At 35.4% G+C, this 21,426-nt stretch overlaps 1 protein-coding gene across 22 annotated transcripts in view; it reads left to right on the top strand.

Moving 5' to 3' along the window:
• The window catches only part of l(1)G0196 (inositol hexakisphosphate and diphosphoinositol-pentakisphosphate kinase), a 331,048-nt gene that overhangs the window by 198,402 nt on the left and 111,220 nt on the right, over window positions 1-21,426 (top strand). For all 22 annotated transcript variants that reach the window (XM_081736359.1, XM_081736372.1, XM_081736379.1 and 19 more), the window contains one exon: window positions 7,144-7,352. In XM_081736359.1, coding sequence (XP_081592485.1) covers window positions 7,144-7,352 — 209 coding nt within the window. The remainder of the gene's footprint in view (window positions 1-7,143; window positions 7,353-21,426) is intronic.

Below are 21,426 nucleotides of genomic sequence, written 5' to 3'. Positions count from 1 at the left end.
CTGATTTTCAAAACACTCCTGCGTACACTCTAAGTCACTACTTGGCACCTTGTATATCACATCGTCATTAAGAAATCATATATAATAACTTTTTATTATATATAATATAAAGTTATTATATAACTTTATATCATATATCATAAATCGTATATAATAAGTAAAAACTTGTGACTTATTGAAATATTTGGGATGCAAGCGAAGCGAGCAAGAAAATTTTTACCAAATCTATTTCTTTGCAAACAGAAAGAGGGCGCCAGTACTTTTTCAGGGTGACGCATCGTTTTGTTTACTCATTTCCAACACTTTTTCTTTCTTCATACTCGTTTGGCGCCCTCTTGCTATCAGCACCCGGGGAGACAGCCCCGCTCGTCCCCAGGCTACGGCTCTGATAATGATGAGACGATCACAAACCGAAAGGAACTGATGGAAGATGCATGACATATTTTCCATTGGATTATTTGAGTTAGAAGACAAACCTTCATAAGCAGCCACCTATTCAGTACGCACTAATATACATTCCGTTTTCCTGACTTGATTAAAAAAAAAAAAAAAATCCACAGGATTTTTTGCAGGATAGGGCAAAGTTTGTTCTTAGGTTTTGTATTTTTAATATAGCTATAATAAGAGAAAGGATATGCAAAGAAGTCGCACTGAGGCCGATATGTTTCGTACCACCTCTGTATTCATGTTAGTATCACATGATATAATCAGTAAGAACGCCAGGAACTTTTACTTAGTGGGGTGTTCAAAACCAAAGAGGGTGTGCACCCAGACTTTACACAAACTCAAATAAAACAATATTTTTATTCCCAGGGGGGGGGGTGTAAGGAAATTTCGGGGAGTATTAGGGGTGTTGGGGGTGTGCAGAATACTCCCTGGACATAATATATATTTTTACAACAGAACTTGTAAACATATAAAAATAAAGAAACTACTGCAGAATTAAATTAAGAAAATGTTTACTTATGCCCGGAAACTTAATACAAACTATTCACTTCTTAGGGAGAGGCTCTTGTGGAGTTCATGGATGTATCTGTATTGCAATACGTTGTTGTGTGTACTTGACAGCCAAAAGTAGCAGAGTCATCTTAACGGTACCATAGCCACTTGTTTGGAGGCCCCGCGAGCACAACGGCATGTACTAATTACATGTATTAGGATCAAAATTTAGTCACAGGGACCACAACATACTTGTTTGGTCTGGTGTCTAATATGCTGTTAAAATGGCAGTGGAGAGTAGATTACACTGGACAGTAGAGTAGACGGCACTAGCGCGGGGCCCGATTGGGTGCAATCGGTCCAATCTGCTTAAGGCCGACCCTGCTCCGATGAAGGGGAAGGAAGGAAGTGGCCTGAGACCATTATGTTAGGTACCATCCCGGCATTTTGCCTAGTGTGAATGAGGGAAACCCAGGAAAACCTCATTCAAGATGGCTGGTCTGAAGAAAGCTGTTACATTTTTTCGACCGAGTCTCCCCATCGGAAATCGAACACGAGACCGCTCGCACCATAGGCGAGAGCGGAAATTCAGCAAGATTATAATATAAACCTTTAAAAAAAATCTATAAAGCAACTAACTATATGGCCTGCGAGACCTGCAGGTTCAATGTCACATTCACAAAAGCTTTTCATTGACTTCTTTCCTTAGCCAGCTGCATCCAGTTTTTACATTGTATTCCTATTTTTGCGAGATCCATCTTAATATTGTTCTCCCAACTGTGCCTAGGTTTTCCTAGTGGTCTTTTTTTTCAATTGCGTCTCCAGTTAAAATTTTGAACGCTTTCCTGGTTTCTTCCATTCTATCTACATGACCTGCTTACCTGTGCCTCCTAGATTTAATAACCCTAACCATGTTAAACAAACCGTATGGGTCCGAATGTTCGCCTCCGGATTTTGTTTTCAAATACTTTCAGCCTGCATTCTTCCTTCAAAGTAAGCGACCCTGTTTTACAACCATACAGCACAAAAGACATAATTATCGTTTCATGTATTTTAAGCTTCAAATTCTTCCACAGAATTCGCGAAGACAAAAGAGTTTGGATTGAATAGTAACACGAATTCCTTGCTTTCAGTCGACATTTAACTCTTCGTGGATATGGTTTTAGTCTCTTTAATGTTGATTCTAGGTATTGAAATGTGTCTAAAGTATAACTTGATAATTAACATGCGTATAGTTCGCAACATTACGATCATGGTGAATTTCCTCGCAACATTACGGTCACGGCGAATTTCCATGTTAAGTTTTTTCTGCATTTACTATTAAATACATGCCCTGGCAGGCCTTTAATAAAGCCTGTGCTTTTCTTTCTATTGTCCTCATATCGTCGTCAGTTGATATCATCAGCATAACTCATAACGTGGTGAGTACCGTTCAGCTCTAGGCCCTGGTTGCTATCAGTTTTCCTTATAGTGTATTCCAGAACAAAATTGAATACTAATGGTGACAGTTCATCTCCTTGTTTCAGTCCATTCTGGATGTGAAAATTTGAGGACAAGTATTTTCCTACTCGGACTTGCTTTCATTTAAACACATCTTAATTAATTTAACTAACTTTTTTGGTATACCAAATTCGGTAAGAATATTGTAGTGTTTCTCTCCTAACAGAGTAATAGGCCTTTCTGAAATCAATAAATAATTGATGTACCAGGATGTTGTATTCCCATCCCTTTTTCGAATATTGCCGAATCGTAAATATCCAGTTGTTTGATTTCGCCTAAATCCACACTGATAATATCTAATAATTTTATCTCTGTATAGGGCCACTCTTTCTAACTTCTTCCTGACCCCCCAAAAAAATCTATTAAGAAAATAAATGCTCTTTAACTTTTCAGAGATTTACTTCACATTTTATTCAAGCTTAGGACGGACAATGTAGCAATTACTTCTACATTGGTGTGTTTAAAAGCTGTGGAACACTTTGAGTCTCCTTGTCATACATGATTTTATATGTAGAGTATATATCAAAGTTGCGAAGAAGTTGAGTCTTTTTGTCAAATACTCTTTTGTAGAAATATATGGAAATTAGCTGGATAACTTGCATTGTAACGATTTAACCTGTCTAGTTATGGCCATAGTCAATGTTTTTGTGGGTAGAAGAAATCTTCAATCCACAGTACGAAGAAAGCCTTCAAAATGTTCTTCATTTGTACATGTCTGTCTGCTACTCTTTCATACTCACAGAGGAACGATTGTGTTCTAATTATGTTCATTGTTCCAATTGGCCGTCTCATATCACGCTCTACTCTTAACTAATATCCTATATTCTGTGTTTTGTTGGCCTGCCATTAGGATCAACAACATTTAAACTGTGATTAACAATATCGTGGTGGTATCCCAAATGCGCCAACCTGCTATACCCTCTCAAGCAATCAGTTTTTATTGTAGTTTCTAGCAAGATATTGTACGCAGTTACATTTTCCAAAGTTGTAGCATCCATTCTTTCAACTAATATCATAAAAGTTTGCCACTTGCCCCTGTCCGTAGCTCCAACCACCCATCGGTCTGTGTTATGCGACCTCTATTATATTTCTGCTTTCCCAAAACAGTTTCATCAATTTCAACAGTGTGTTCTATGTCTCCGATCTTTCGGCTAGTTTCCAACAGCCACATAAAAAAAGAAAAGTATCAGAACTCATTCAACAGTTTGGAGACAGTATTTTTATCCAGTCCTATCTCACTTATACTCATAGAGATCAGATAACGCAAAATCCAAGCAAGAAGTACGTCTAAAATAAATTTTTACCCATGTTATTTGCGAAGAAAGTACCATGCCGAAGACACAATTTTCTCGTGCAGATTTTTATTCTACATCTCTATATTAGCTTCCTGCTTTTAAGGGAAGACAAATTGAGTCACCGTTAGAGTGACAAAACACTTCAAAAATAAAGAAAAGAAAGAAAAATAGCAAACAGCTGCTTTAAACAGGGAAGCAAAAAGCATGTTTCAAAGCGAAAAAAGAGTTTTTTGCCAAGAAATTTAAGTATCTTTAACAATAGAGTTGTCAGAGAAGGGATTTTGCCTTTTGAAGAAAAAGCTACACTCGCGTCAAATTAGGTAGTATCAGTAACCCAGAAAAAAAAAAAAACAAGTGATAGTTTCTTGATACTTGGAAAGTAATCGCCTCCTATTTTAAGAACAATTAAAAAGAGACCGGGTTTTGGTAATACCTGACAAGTTTGATTCGTATGTTTAGTGTAGGATTTCAATATAAAATAACTTGTTATTAGGGGCACAGAGAGAATTTTGTGTATCAAAGCAGTCGATAACATTGGCTTCCATGGAAAAAATGGTCAATAAAGAAGTATTACTTACCATTTCCATTTCCAGAATCTTTCTATTTCTTCCATAAGCGCTGAGAAACATGTTCACGTAAAAGGTGCGGAGACGACTCAACTTGGAAGAAACATTTACTTGACAAATATGGAGAAAAACAAGAAAATATCATTCTGAGGTTGAATTTCATCCAAAATGTTAATTGCTGCGTAAAATATAATTAAAAGAAAGCAACAATATTGCTCATTAAACTTTGTATGTAGGGTAGGAAGCATATATGTTTTTATTTGTAAGGTTATAGGTAAGTTATATTTTTATGTTTTCGTAATTTAATAATTTTATGGTACTATAACATAAATTTATACTTAACCTTTGTTTGGAATATTTCACCATAAATATTAAATTATTGTTTTTGCATAAAGAGCTCTGCAAGTTTTTTTTTAATTGGTAGATCTTATAAAGACAGATCAACATTTTTGCGATTTGTAATTCCAAGATATCTACAAACGCTAAAAAGTTAAAGCTTGAGTTTTTAGTCAACATAGCAAATTTATTGTAGTAGTGAAATTCTTTAGAATATTTCAATGAGCCGAAATTGATTAAAGAGATTAAAATATTCATAAATCGACAGTACTTTTTCTGTTTGTTATCATTGCGCTTTACTACATAAAATTTTACTCTTTTACAAATCTGTTCATAACTGATACAAATAGCGAATATAAATACAGTACATGGCTGTGGTTTTGGTAATACTGTGAACAAGTCTACATTTTTATTTTTGTTTGGGTGTATGTTTGCCAGGCGAACACTGCAATGATAATAATACATATATTTATAAAAATACTTAAAATCTTGAGATGATATTTCTAATTTTGAGGCAACGCAAACAAATGCTTACAAGACACTTTGCACCCAGATTCACACTCAAGGTTCTGACATAATGACGTTGCTATTTTTACAATAGTATCAAAATAATTCTTTTTCATATCACTGTTTTATAGCATTTGTGTTCTTTTATTGGCGATGATTTTATTGATTTCGTATTAATTTATCAAACCTTAATTGAAAATAATAATAGGCATGCGGTGGAAATAACATATAGACATATGGATAGAAATAGGTTAACAAGAACACTTGTTCATGAAACATACCCGTGTATTTAATTAGGGAGCTTTCAATATGAGAGCGGTTTTTTATTATTATTTTCGTTTTTATCTTTTATGATGTTTTCTTTCACTGTACTTTCATTTACACTTGTGTGTAATCAATGAAATATTGATGGAGGAAGCCAGATAATGTGCCGCAGAAGATCCAGACCCAATAGACAATGATGCTGGTGTTAAGATAAATGGGTCTGAAAGGTGGTGCAGGTGAATTCCAATAGTTATTGAGTTCTGGGTGCGCCCAAGCAAAATGATCCGATTTATGTTAGGTTTACTACTTTTAAGGTGTATCCATTAGTTGAAGTGTAAAGTTTAATGAGGAACTTATTACATTTTCTAATACAGTTTGTAAGTATTGTACTACTGATACGCAAAATTGGTTAATGATAATTGTCTCATGTAATGAAAATATAGACTCCTTACCAAGATAGGCATGTAGTCCTGACGCTCCATGATGAATAAAAGTTTTGGAGCACGGGCACTTCTACTACCGCACTTGGTGCTTCATTCAGTTATTTCACTTACTAAGTAGCAAAATACTAGATAATAATATTTTGAACTTTGAATATTTTCAGCATATAAAATACATTGTATAATGCTGTGTGCGTATAAAAATTGTTACTAAAAGTAAATATACCTCAATGGGCAGAGTAGAATACAGATGCATCATGCAGCCTATTTTTGGTTGTCTGCTTTGACATTGGCAGCCCTCAGGTAACATTATCAAGTGAGAAAAAATAATAAAATCAGAATTATTAATATATTTGCTTACGGAAACTATAGGATGCATATTTAGTATGTACAAAGAAGAAAAAACTTTTCATATCTTCAATCCTGGAAATAAATATCAAAACGAGCTGTTTGTGGGCATCGTTAGCCCCTTTTCTCAGTACATCTTCTACCAACTAAAATATTGTGGTAGATACTGTTCATCCATAAAAGTCTATGCTTAAATTGAAAACCTTAGCAAAGAGAAAATTAGTAAATTCAATTTACACATTTTAAATACGTTGATTAACCCCTTCCACTACGATTTATTTTCTGAATTCTGATAATTGAAGTATAAGTTATAAAAGTGTATTATAGATAGTTTATTATTATATAACTTTCAAAACATCAATATAGTAACTCTACGTGATGCTACAATAGTTTAAATTTTATAACGAGTGTAGATCGTCATTGTGCGATTTGACACCGGGAGGCTATGACGGGCTAGACTCGTCATTTCAGGGCAAGAGATTTAATATATACAAACTGTATCCCATGAAGAACTGTTAAATGAGGTGTATTACACTTTGTTGTTAAGGAAGAATTTTTTTCGAAGTGCATTAATTGTAAAACGTCAGGAAAGTAAGGCGTATTTTCACGAACAAAGTTAGTTAGTGATATATAGTGATATATGTTGTTATTAATCTGTAACTTTAAAAAATACTGCACTAAGACTTATTTACTTCTTTTAGATACAATTTTGACTACGAAATACAATTGAAGAAAGTCTTTAATCAACGTGTTTAAAAAGTGTGAATTGAAGTTAGTATAATATTCAGGAAGATATTGAATATGTTGTCATCCGATTTCTTAACATTAAAGTTGGTGTTTGCAGTTGGACAGACGAAAATAAACACAATGTTAAAAATTATTAACATGATATAATATAGTATGTGTTTTGTAAAAGGAAATAAGTTGATACCATTTTTATGTTTTCAGGGCCAAAGCTCGACTTCACGAACTTATGCAACAGGACAGAGATTTTACTCAGGAAGATAGAGAAAAGATTAACCCTTGTGGAGCCCTCAGCATTGACACTGCCTTGAATTTTGTAAAAAATCCTGTAAAATGCTGTGAGCATGTGCATAAGCTCATTCAGAAGTTAATGAATATAGTGAAAATTAAAAAAGAAGATCCAAAAACGAAAGGTAAAGAATTGTACGTTATTTCATAAACATTTACTATGTATTCTTCTAATGAAACTAATCTTCATGCTGAGTGTTACTGTTGTACCTTGCAATCCGAAAGTCGCGTGCACCCAAATTCAGTTGTCTATAAATAGTATTGAAAAGTTCCATCGGCTACCGCAAGATGGCACCATAGGTTTTAACAACAATACACTAACCGCCATTGAGATGTGTATTGAGCACACGACGCTTACATTAGTGCTTTATGTATTCCTTGGCGAACAATTTGCTTTCCCAAGAGCAAAAATTTTCATTGTTGATCATTTTGCCAGTGGATATTCTTACGCACGTGTTATAGACGAATTGTGTAGGAAATATCCTGATCTAACAGTGTCTAACAATTCAACCATTATGAGATTAACACCCGTTTTAGAGAACGCGGATCTGTTGCAGACAAGAAGGGAACCGACTTGACTGATGCTAAACTGGCTGAGGTTAAAAGTATGATGCAGCGTTCGTCCTTGGAGACTATCAGCGCACTTGCAGATATGGAAGTGCTTAATGAGAGATCGAGAGGTTACACTTTTGTGCATATCATGTTCGCATTGTTCAGTGTTCAGGAATTGAAGAAGCCGGATAAAGAATAAGCGCGTTCTGTACAGGTTTTGCTCATTTATTGACAACCATGAAATGCAGAGCTTGACCGTTTTTTAAATACTGATGAGGCGTGGTGTCACTTTAGTGGCACGTGAACAGTCAAAACACTCGGAATTTTATCAACTGAAAATCCATGTGTGTTACAAGAAACCCTCTTACCATCTCAGAAAATTGAAGTTTGGTGGACCCTATCACATCGGCCCCATTTTGTTTGAAACTACAGTGGGCAGTGTTGTGTACCAAGATATTATTACATAGTTCATTGCGCTTTTTGACGAGGATGAACGTAATTGCTGGTTCCAGCAGGACAGTGCCACATGTCACACATCTAACGACACCATAAGTTTCTTGGCGAGCGTATCATTTCTAAAGGATTATGTCCCTCACGTTCACTCGTTTTGACGTCCCCAGATTTCTTCCTGTGGTAAGGTCTATAACAATAGGCCATAACAAATGAGGTTTATAACATCAGTGTACATGTATTCCACGAAGTGGCCTCAAACATAATAAATTGAGTTCGTACTTGCGTTAGTGAACAGGACAGCCATTTGAGCACATGTTGTGAAAATATATATTAACAAGAGTTCATATGTTGTGAAAATGTATAATACTATATCAAATAGTATTAAGCAGTATTACTTCAATACTACCTGGTTTCTATTATTAGTTTGATGTGCGCGACTGTACATATTCAGCAACAACTGTATTTGAGAAGCGAGTGCAGACTATAAAAATTCAGAAAAATGCGATAGAGCCGCGAATCAAATAAGGGTTTACGGCATACAATCCAGTGCGCTAACTACTCGTTACTCTGCCCACTCCCTGATCAGCCACATAGATTTCTTTCAAGGTTTGTGCTTAGACGTTCAGCCCACACGAATGCTTTGGAATCATTGCATTTGCACCGGAGGAGCATAAATAAGTTGATTCATCATATTTCTCATGAAACCTCTTAAATAGCAACGACGTATGTTGCGATTGTTGGTATCATAAGGTTCAGTACTGGTTCTATTCAAACTGAAATTTCACTCATATCGGCAAGTATGAATCATTGAGAGTCTTGGTAATAATAAAGAGATGCATAGAATATGCTGACATGTGTCTAAGTAAAAATGAACATGTTGGTGGATATGTTATTGCTATCTGGAGGCGGCATGTAATATGCCTCTAGATTACGTGTTTTTGCGTTTTCTCATATTCGCTGTCGATTCACAGGTACACGGGGTGGCAACGGACTTTATGGACATAAAATGTGAATCCCTGCCATTTTGAATGGGGTCAACATAGCGACTTGAAACTTTCATCAAAATATTTCTCTTGTCAACACCTTTCCAACGATGTATTACTCGACCCCTTTACCATTTGAAATTTTCAAGTTAACCCCTCGTACCCCTATATGAGGATGTCTGGGATGAATTCTCTATAGCTCAAAATTCAAGTCCCTGACAATAATGACGGACGTGTTTTTGTTTTTTGTCATATTCGCAGTCGTTTCGAAGATACACGGAATGGCATCGGACTTTACGGACACCCGATATATATATATATATATATATATATATATATATATATATATATATATATATATATATAGGGTGTAACATAAATGCATGGCCAAAAGTGACGAGGTGAATGGGGACATCCAAATAAGTAAAAGTGTTCCTATAAATATGGGTACGATGCCGCTTCGTTTCTGAGATGCAAGGTGTTCAAATGTCGAGTCCATCCAATAGCTCACTATGAGAAAATGAATGAAAATGTTCAATATTACAGGAATAATACAATCAATTGAAATTATGCCTGTATAAATACATTTACACTAACATAGAGAATGAAACTAATCAACATTTCAGGTTATTGGGTCGTCAGTGTTGCCAACCTGGTACAAAGTGTTATGTTTTCAAATAGGACTAGACGTCCACACATTAGCAATGATTGCTGACATCAAAACTTCCTAAACATGGGGCAGATTCCACTTCGTTGTCGAAAGACAAGGCGTCCAAGTGTGAAGTCAACTAATGGCTCACAATATTAAACAACAGTTCATAGATCACAACTATTGAATGATAAGTAATTGAGAAAGATATTCGATGGAGGCCAAAGCGTTCGTTTATACCATACACCAACTTCTGAAGACAGTTCCCCCTTGTTTAGGAACGTTTTGATGTCAGCAGTCGTATGCTAACGTTGGACGTTTAGTGCATTTGAAAACATAACACTTTGTACCAGGTTGGCAACACTGAAGTAGTATTGGCCTGACCTGAGGAAACTTTTGGCCCCTGGGTCCCTGCCTCAGGACCCATGGTCCCTGGCCGGGGTCAATGACCTAGGGGTACATAGGACCACCCCCTCTAAATTTTGGCAGGGGTACCATGGCCTACCTCCTAAATTTTGGCAGGGGTACCTAGGACCACCCCCCTTCAATTTTGGAAATTGCCAAATCTAAAAATTTGGTATGGTAGCCTAGGACCATAGTATGTACCTCTATTAGTATTGGGTGTCTATGTCGTTCCCTTTTATGGGTAAAAAATTGCCAAAAAGTCAAATTTCGGGGTTTTTGACCTAATTTATCCCCTTTGATGAGGTGTTATTACCCTATATGGTTATATGGGCGTATACAGGGGTCCATTACCTTTCATAAGACATGGGTAGATTAATGCACCCCTTGAAAAATTTGGGAGGGGTACCTTGGCCCACCCCTTAAATTTTGGAAATTGCCCAATTTAAACATTTGGTATTATAGTATAGGACCCTAATATGTATTATGATAAATTTGGATGGTCCACCTCGTTCCCTTTTAGGGGTACAAATTGCCAAATTTTAGTACAATCACGTGTTTGGTCTTTTGGCCCAATTTATCCTCTTGGATGGCGTCCTATTACCTTATATGGTTATATGGTTATGTATAGGGGTCCATTACATATCATAAGACATAGGTACATTTGTGCACCCCTTGAAAAATTTGGGAGGGGTACCTTGGCCCACCCCTTAAATTTTGGAAATTGCCCAATTTAAACATTTGGTATAATAGTATATGACCCTAATATATATTACTATAACCTCGTTCCCTTTTAGGGGTACAAATTGCCAAATTTTAGTACCACCACGTGTTTCGTTTTTGACCTAATTTATTCCCTTGGATGAGGTCCTATTACCTTATATGATTATATGGTCATGTATAGGGGTCCACTTCCTATCATAAGACATAAGTAGATTGATGCACACCGGAAGGGGTACCATAGCCAATCCCTTAAATTTTGGAATTTTTCCAATTTAAGCATTCGCTATCATAGTACATGACCTCAATATGTATCATGATAAATTTGGGTGGTCCACATTGTTCCCTTTCATGGGTAAAAAAAAAAATTGCCAAAATATAAACATAAGCAATATGTTGTACCACGTGTTTGGTTTTTGACCCAATTTATCCCGTTTGATGCGGTCTTATTACCGTATATGGTTATATGGTCATGTATATAGGTTCATTTCCTATCATAAGACATGGGTACATTGATGCACCATTTAAAATTTGAGAGGGGTATCTTGGCTCATTCACTCAGTTTAGAAATTGTTTAATATAAGCATTTGGTATCTTCGTACAGGTCTTCAATATGTACCACTATAAATTTGGATGGTCCACATCGTTCCCTTTCATGGGTAAAGAACTACCAAAAATCAAATTTTCGGAGGTTATTGACCCCTTTGATAAGTATTTAGCACGTTATATGGTTTATTACCTTTATATGTGTATGTGCCCTTTTAAATTTGGGAATTATCAAATAACAAAATTCGGTAAACGTTTTTCTAGGACCCATTGTAAATGTTGGTGTTCCTCTTATGGCCAAATATTCAGAATTTAAAGGTTATTGACCTATCTTTTGATACGGCTTTATTATTGAATAACTACAGGATTTATTACTTTTTCATAAGACACAGGTGTATTTGTATACCAATCTTAAATTTTGGGAGGGGTACATTTCTTATTGTCATATTAATAATTGGTAATTGTTCTTAAAATTGGATACTATCTCATTCATTGGGTAAATCATTGTCAAATATGAGTATAATCACGTGATCAGTTATTGACCTATGATGGGATTGGGAGTCCAGGACAGTGGTACATTTAAACTTTGTAGGATAATTTGAGAATTGTCAAATGAAATTGCGTCATTGGTTTCGATTATTACAACCTATGAACCAAATATAAACGTAAGCAATACGATGTACCACGTGATTGACCTTGATGAGGTAGTGTACAGGGATACATAGCTAACCTTATTGAATCTTATGACTCATAGTCTTAAGGGAAAAAAAATGAAATGAAATCTTTAAGTTTTACGTCCCACGGTTATGCCAGTTAGGCTAAAGGAGACGGTGATTATGAGAAATGAATGAAATGGTGGAATGAAGAAAGTGGGAGGAAACTGGAGAACCCCGAGAAAACCCACGAGCGCAATGTTTGTCCACCACAAAGTCCACGGCGCGAGCTGGGATCGAACGAGGAACCCCAAGCACCGGAGGTGAACGCTCTACCACTGAGCCACCGCGCCATAGTCTTAAGGGAATACATGCTACAACACTGACAAAGTTATTGTTGATGCAATTTGATTGGTTGATCACTATCTTTCATGCAATCTGATTGGTTGCTGATTTTCAAATCTTTGCTGCATTTAGTTTTAAGTTTTGTTTAACATTTAAAAAGTTTTTGAAATTTTTGTTTGAAACTTTGGTTTGACATTTTTTCGTTTGATATTTTTAGTTTGAAAATTTTTGTTTCGAAGTTTTTAGTTTGAAAATTTTTGTTTCGAAGTTTTTGTTTGAAATTTGTTTTGAAATTTTTGTTTCAAATTTTTTTTGTTTGAAACTGGTTTGAAATTTTTTTAGTTTGAAATTTTTAGTTTAAAAAATTTGTTTCGAAAGTTTTGTTTAAAAAATTTTTGTTTCAAAATTTTTTGTTTGAAATTTTTTGGTTTGAAATTTTTGTTTCAAAATTTTGTTTGAAATTTTTTCGTTTGAAATTTTTGTTTCAATTTTTTTTTGAAATTTTTGTTTCAAAATTTTCTTTGAAATTTTTTCGTTTAAAAATTTTTGTTTCGAAATTTTTGTTTCAAGGTTTGATTTAACATTTTTAAAAGTTTGTGCACTCATTAGTAAAGAACCGGAACTGTTTAAAACAAAATCCTCTGGCAACATTGTTTATCATGATGCAATAGTACACGTCAGAATATGGGGTTGTACTTGAAATGAAAAAACACAAATCATTGAAATGGATCATTTTATTACACTGCACATACATCCATACCAGATAAATTATCTGGATATTGTCGATACAATGTATTTTGAACTTCTTGCACTAGTTTATCTTTAGCGTATAATTTTAATTCCAGTTGAAGTCTTTTAAGGTCTATTGCAATATCAATTGGTGGAAACTCAATGTCCATTTGATCACAAATAAACTGTTTATCAATACAGGTATGCACCCACGAACGATGTTGACAACCATCACAATATCTAGATACATGTTGTACAATATGCATGATATATTTTTCAAAATAGTACTTTTTCAGGAATATACTTGTTTTGTTGCACACTTCCACTGCATGTCTCACACACTGAAATACGCTGATGAACTTGTTCCATTCCGTTTGTGTTAGATACACCATGTTGCGAGGGACATGGAATAAACTCTTTTTACATAACAGCACCATCTTCTCTTCGAGGACTGTACGCAGCACCACTTCATGATTTGAGCCTAATGATTTGACTATGGTCACATTTAGCTCATCATGAAAATAATCGTTCATTTGGTCGATTCGTGAACATAATATTTGCCATTCTTCAAAGTTCAGTTGTACACCAAATTGTTCTGCTTTGCCCAATCGAATCACTGGTTCAAATGTTCTAGCACTGATACCAATCATCACATGTTTTGTTTGAAATATATTTATTGGATAATAGCTTGCGAAGAGGAATTCTTTATCGTTAGAAGTACACATCTTTCCTCCTGAAAAGCACTTGCTCAAATGATTTCATGGGATGACACTGTATTGGTTGATTTATAGTTATTGTTGACGTCATTGAAAAGAAATGTGCTGACATTTGAATTCATGATTTCATGACAGTTACTGACGTCATGCTGACCAACCAAATTCATACAGCTACGTCTGACATCAAAGGAATGTGCTGACGTTTGAATTCATGATTTCATCACAATTGCTGACGAATCCGGCTGTGTACTAAATTCAAATTGATGACTTCGACCCAAGAATCCTTTGTAACATAAAGATACAGATCCAGTATTTAAGAAACGCAGCAGTTCTTGTTTTGATGCTTCCATGGGAAAATATCTTGCTGGTAAAATTATATTCTTGTCATTTTCAAGCTTCACTACGATTCTTAATCCAAACTTTGTAGGGATTTTTTGGCTAGCCAAGATTCTATAAGGTACATTCTGTTGTAAATCAGTAATCTTGGTAAAAGATTTCATCACATCACGTGTGTTTAGAAACTGCAGACAAGTAGCCATGATGATGTTATCATGAATACTAACTCGAACGATACTTATATATGATGCAAAACTGATGACGTTGCATTATCATGTTCTGACGTGTATTATTGCACCACAATGTTGCCAGAGGTTTCTGTTTTAAACAGTTCCGGTTCTTTACTAATGAGTGCACAAACTTTTAAAAATGTCAAATCAAACCTTGAAACAAAAATTTAAAAACAAAAATTTTTAAACGAAAAAATTTCAAAGAAAATTTTGAAACAAAAATTTCAAACGAAAAAATTTCAAACAAAATTTTGAAACAAAAACTTCAAACCAAAAAATTTCAAACAAAAATTTCAAACAAAAATTTTTTAAACAAAACTTTCGAAACAAATTTTTCAAACAAAATTTCAAACGAAAAAAATTTCAAACCAGTTTCAAACAAAAAAAATTTGAAACAAAAATTTCAAAACAAATTTCAAACAAAAACTTCGAAACAAAAATTTTCAAACTAAAAATATCAAACGAAAAAATGTCAAACCAAAGTTTCAAACAAAAATTTCAAAAACTTTTTAAATGTTAAACAAAACTTAATACTGAATGCAGCAAAGATTTGAAAATCAGCAACCAATCAGATTGCACGAAAGATAGTGATCAACCAATCAAATTGCATCAACAATAACTTTGCCAGTGTTGTAGCATGTATTCCCTTAAGACTATGAGTCATAAGATTCAATAAGGTTAGCTATGTATCCCTGTACACTACCTCATCAAGGTCAATCACGTGGTACATCGTATTGCTTACGTTTATATTTGGTCCATAGGTTGTAATAATCAAAACCAATGACGCAATTTCATTTGACAATTCTCAAATTATCCTACAAAGTTTAAATGTATCACTGTCCTGGACTCCTAATCCCATCATAGGTCAATAACTGATCACGTGATCATACTCATATTTGACAATGATTTACCCAATGAATGAGATACTATCCAATTTTAAGAACAATTACCAATTACACTAGTTAACAAAGGTTTTGTTACATAAAAGGAAATACCTGTTCTTAAAGGAACTTTTTGCGCTGAATTCGAATATGCACTCGGTTTTTCTCCATCACGTACGACTTTCCCGTAACAGAGGGATTTTCGGTAAAATCCCTCAAAAATTTCCTTTTTCGTTTATTTTACACCCCAAGATCTTGTCCCCTTGCATATACTAACATAGAAATTATACCTAAGTATACTTTGATTCATATTTAACGAACCCTCCAAGTTTCGTAATAATCGCTTTATTATTTCTAGAGAAATAAATATGTTTGTATGTATACTGTGTGTACTGTTTATTGCACCTTATAGTAATGCTTTCAGATCTCTTAAGTTGAGGTAAAACGTTTTGCTTTATTACCACAAACACATATATAAAATATAATACAATATAATTTACAAGTGTGACAATTTACAATAAACAATAATACAAATGTACCAAAAGGTCATGAAAAGACAATCAAAACTATCACAATATATGAAACTTCCATTGGGTTACAAAAACGTACACTACTTCCTTCTTTTGTAAGAAATGTTGCATTCTCTAATAAGACCCCAACAATAGTCCCCCATCATTGAAGGATCCCATCGTCCCTGTACCTTTTCTCCATTGCCATTATATCTTGGTGGAATCTTTCCCCCTGTTCGTCGCTGAGAGCACCTAGGTTAGCAGGAAAGAAGCTGAGGTGGGAGTGCAAAAAGTGGATTTTTAAAGACATCCTACAACCCAACTCTTTGTATTTCTGTATCATGTCCTGTACGATTTCTGTGTAACTCTCAGCTTTGTTATTGCCCAGAAAGTTGCGCACAACACACTTAAATGCTGTCCAGGCAGCTAGCTCAGCACTGTTTAACTTGCTGTCAAAGCTATCATCAAGCATTAATTTCCTAATTTGGGGACCAATAAACACTCCCGCTGAAATCTTAGCATCACTCAGGTTAGGGAACTTATCTCGCAAATACTTGAAACCTTCACCAGATGTGTCCATGGCTTTGACAAAGTTTTTCATAAGTCCTAACTTGATATGAAGTGGCGGTAGTAATATCTTATTAGGATCTACCAAAGGAGCGTATTTGACGTTACATTCTCCAGGTACGTAATTCACTCTAGGTTCCCATTCCTTCACTTCATAATGTTTGTCATCAGCTCGGCTATCCCATAAACATAAAAAACATTGGTACTTCGTGTAACCGCACTGCAGTCCTAATAAAATACCAACTACCTTGAGATCACAACATATTTGCCAACAATGGTCCTTGTAATTTATAAGATTTAGCAAAGTTGACATGGTGTCATAGGATTTCTTAATCTTCACTGAGTGCGCAAGTGGTATAGAAGGTTTTTTATTTCCATTATGTAAAAGGACAGCTTTAAGGCTGACCTTTGACGCGTCGATAAATAACCTCCATTCTCCTGGAACGTAAGGAATTCCTAGCTCCGCCATCAACCCATTTATATCCGTACATACGCACACATTATCTTGCATTGAGAAATAGCTTGAAAATTGAACATGCCTTTTCCTGTACACTGATATGTTCGTTTCTGCATCCAATAAGTTCCACTGCTGGAGCCTTGATCCCAGAAGTTCCGCCTCTTGTTTTGTCAGGTGCAAATCACGGACTAGGTCATTAAGTTCACATTGCCGGATGAAATGTGGCTCGCGAACACAGTCAGGGAGGAACGTTGGATCCTTGGATGTACATGTTGATGTCGATGGTTCATCAAGGTCATGATCATCATCAGAGTCTTTTGGCCATATCTCTTCCCAGTTGGTAGGGGGCTCGGGAAGTGGAAGTTCTTTTGCATTCTGTTACATTTGATAACAAATATTGATAACCATTTCATGAACAAAACGAAAAAACTTGGAGAATTGTATATATATGTATTAAGATATACATATACTGTACCTTTAAAAAAATATACGTTGGAAGTACATTCTATTTTTATACACGTTTCTAATTTACAGAGAGCAATACAAGTGTGTTGTTGACTATTGTAAATATTCATTTTTATGTCTGTGTTTGTAGTAATAAAGCAAATCGTTTTTACCCCAACCCAGGAGATCTGAAAGCATTACTATCAGGTGCAATAAACAGTGCACACAGTATACATACAAATATATTTATTTCTCTAGAAAGAACCAAACGATTTTTACGAAACTTTTAGGGTTTATTAATATAAATCAAGGTATATTTAGGTATAATTTCTATGTTACTATATGTAAGGGGACAGGAGCTAGGGGAATAAAATATCTGAAAAAGGGAAATTTTTGAGGGAATTTCCAGAAAATCCCTCTGTTACGGGAAAACTGTACGTGATGGAGAGAAACCGAGTGCATATTCGAATTCAGCGCAAAAAGTTCCTTTAAGATCAGGTGATTTTTCTCATGTAACAAACAAAAAGTTTAAATTTGTTAACTAGTGTTATTAATATGACAATAAGAAATGTACCCCTCCCAAAATTTAAGATTGGTACACAAATACACCTGTGTCTTATGAAAAAGTAATAAATCCTGTAGTTATTCAATAATAAAGCCGTATCAAAAGATAGGTCAATAACCTTTAAATTCTGAATATTTGGCCATAAGAGGAACACCAACATTTACAATGGGTCCTAGAAAAACGTTTACCGAATTTTGTTATTTGATAATTCCCAAATTTAAAAGGGCACATACACATATAAAGGTAATAAACCATATAACGTGCTAAATACTTATCAAAGGGGTCAATAACCTCCGAAAATTTGATTTTTGGTAGTTCTTTACCCATGAAAGGGAACGATGTGGACCATCCAAATTTATAGTGGTACATATTGAAGACCTGTACGAAGATACCAAATGCTTATATTAAACAATTTCTAAACTGAGTGAATGAGCCAAGATACCCCTCTCAAATTTTAAATGGTGCATCAATGTACCCATGTCTTATGATAGGAAATGAACCTATATACATGACCATATAACCATATACGGTAATAAGACCGCATCAAACGGGATAAATTGGGTCAAAAACCAAACACGTGGTACAACATATTGCTTATGTTTATATTTTGGCAATTTTTTTTTTACCCATGAAAGGGAACAATGTGGACCACCCAAATTTATCATGATACATATTGAGGTCATGTACTATGATAGCGAATGCTTAAATTGGAAAAATTCCAAAATTTAAGGGATTGGCTATGGTACCCCTTCCGGTGTGCATCAATCTACTTATGTCTTATGATAGGAAGTGGACCCCTATACATGACCATATAATCATATAAGGTAATAGGACCTCATCCAAGGGAATAAATTAGGTCAAAAACGAAACACGTGGTGGTACTAAAATTTGGCAATTTGTACCCCTAAAAGGGAACGAGGTTATAGTAATATATATTAGGGTCATATACTATTATACCAAATGTTTAAATTGGGCAATTTCCAAAATTTAAGGGGTGGGCCAAGGTACCCCTCCCAATTTTTTCAAGGGGTGCACCAATATACCCATGTTTTATGAAAGGTAATGAACCCCTGTATACGCCCATATAACCATATAGGATAATAACACCTCATCAAACGCGATAAATTAGCTGAAAAGACCAAACACGTGGTTGTACTAAAATTTGGTAATTTTGTACCCATGAAAGGTAACAAGGTGGACCACCCAAATTTATAGTGATACATACTAGGGTTCTATACTATTATACCAAATGTTTAAATTGGGCAATTTCTAAAAATGAAGGGGTGGGCCAAGGTACCCCTCCCAAATTTTTAAAGGGGTGCACCAATATACCCATGTCTTATGAAAGGTAATGGACCCCTGTATACGCCCATATAAACATATAAGGTAATAGGACCTCATCCAAAAGGATAACTTAGGTCAAAACCAAACACGTGGTACTACGTATTGCTTACGTTTATATTTTGGCAATTTGATACCCCTAAGAGGGAACGAGGTGGACCATCCAAATTTATCATAATACATATTAGGGTCCTATACTATAATACCAAATGTTTAAATTGGGCAATTTCCAAAATTTAAGGGGTGGGCCAAGGTACCCCTCCCAAATTTTTCAAGGGGTGCATTAATCTACCCATGTCTTATGAAAGGTAATGGACCCCTGTATACGCCCATATAACCATATAGGGTAATAACACCTCATCAAAGGGGATAAATTAGGTCAAAAAACCCCGAAATTTGACTTTTTGGCAATTTTTTACCCATAAAAGGGAACGACATAGACACCCAATACTAATAGAGGTACATACTATGGTCCTAGGCTACCATACCAAATTTTTAGATTTGGCAATTTCCAAAATTGAAGGGGGGTGGTCCTAGGTACCCCTGCCAAAATTTAGGAGGTGGGCCATGGTACCCCTTCCAAAATTTAGAGGGGGTGGTCCTATGTACCCCTAGGTCATTGACCCCGGCCAGGGACCATGGGTCCTGAGGCAGGGACCCAGGGGCCAAAAGTTTCCTCAGGTCAGGCCAATATTACTACTGACAACCCAATAACCTGAAATGTTGATTAGTTTCATTCTCTATGTTAGTGTAAATGTATTTGTACAGGCATAATTCCAACTGATTGTATTATTCCTGTAATATTGAACATTTTCATTCATTTCCTCATAGTGAGCCAGTGGCGGGACTCGACATTTGAATACCCTGTATCTCGGAAACGAAGCGGTATCGAACCCATGTTTATAGGAACATTTTTTCTTATTTGGATGTCCCCATTCACCTCGTCACTTTTGGCCATGCATTTATGTTACGCCCTGTATATATATATACAGTATATATTAAAGTGTCCACATAATCATAGATAGGAATGTTCTGTGTACATAATCACGGAGTACTAAAAAAAAATTGGCTCTCAACACCACAGAGCCTTCTCCATGTTTCATAGTAGGGAGGGGACAGTTCGGAACACGGGCTTCTTTAGATGTTCGACATACATAAATACGGCATGTTGTTGGAAATAGTGTGAAAGAGCACCCATCGAACCTCTTCATGTTACAATCATCGGCGGTCCACTTTGCATGTTCCCGACACAATTTTCTTCTCGTTGAAGTGTTGTTGGTAGACTGTGATTATCACAATAGGCTGTTCCAACCATTGATTGAATTCTGCAGTCAGTTTTGCCACATTCACTTTATGATCCTTGCTAACAGTATTTATTAGTGCTGACCGATCTCTGTCATGGATTCTTTTCTTCCGTCTACCACCAATCTTCGGCCGATTTTTTAAAATAAGTTCTATAGGTGCCATCACGGTGGACATTGTTCATCGCAACACACTTAATGTACTGGCCGGCTTGGATACATTTGCGACAACTAACCGCTTGTACCCACAAGTTGGCCTCTTTGAAACTCAGGGGTGCCGTCAGGGACAATCACCTAATACACTATCAAAAATGGCCCAGTGATCAGTGTTACCACCTCACACATTAAATATAGGTGTTTCAATTTTATAAGCATATGTGTCTGAACGTGCAAGCTCTGTTTTCCTTCAGATAAGGTAAAAGTTTGGTCGGATATTTAGTAGTCAATGAGTACGGTAATTAGGCCATGTCTAAGAACTGTCGAGGGTATATATGTAAGTTAAGCTAAAGTAGTATATCATTTCAACAACCCATATTAAAAGGAAGAAAAAAATATTAAGTTACGTTCTCACTTTTATTGCAAATTCTTTTCTTATTTATTCAATTTTTTTAAAAGCAAGGTATAAATTGCTTCTATAATATGTTTCTTGTGCATATATTATGTAGGTCATTTACAGTTCTTGATTGCGGTAATAAAGTTTCATTGTTGACATCATAAGGTAGTTTTCAAAGAAGAAAGACTTATAAGAACGAACTTCTAAGTGAGGAGCAAATGTTTGATTTTGGGTGCATTAATACTTAATCTTTTTTGAATCTGAATT

The sequence above is a fragment of the Thermobia domestica genome, chromosome 13 (genome assembly GCF_964235325.1).
Source record: "Thermobia domestica chromosome 13, izTheDome1.hap1.1, whole genome shotgun sequence".
Taxonomy (NCBI): Eukaryota; Metazoa; Arthropoda; class Insecta; order Zygentoma; family Lepismatidae; genus Thermobia; species Thermobia domestica.
This window is presented reverse-complemented; position numbering and strand designations above follow the sequence as displayed.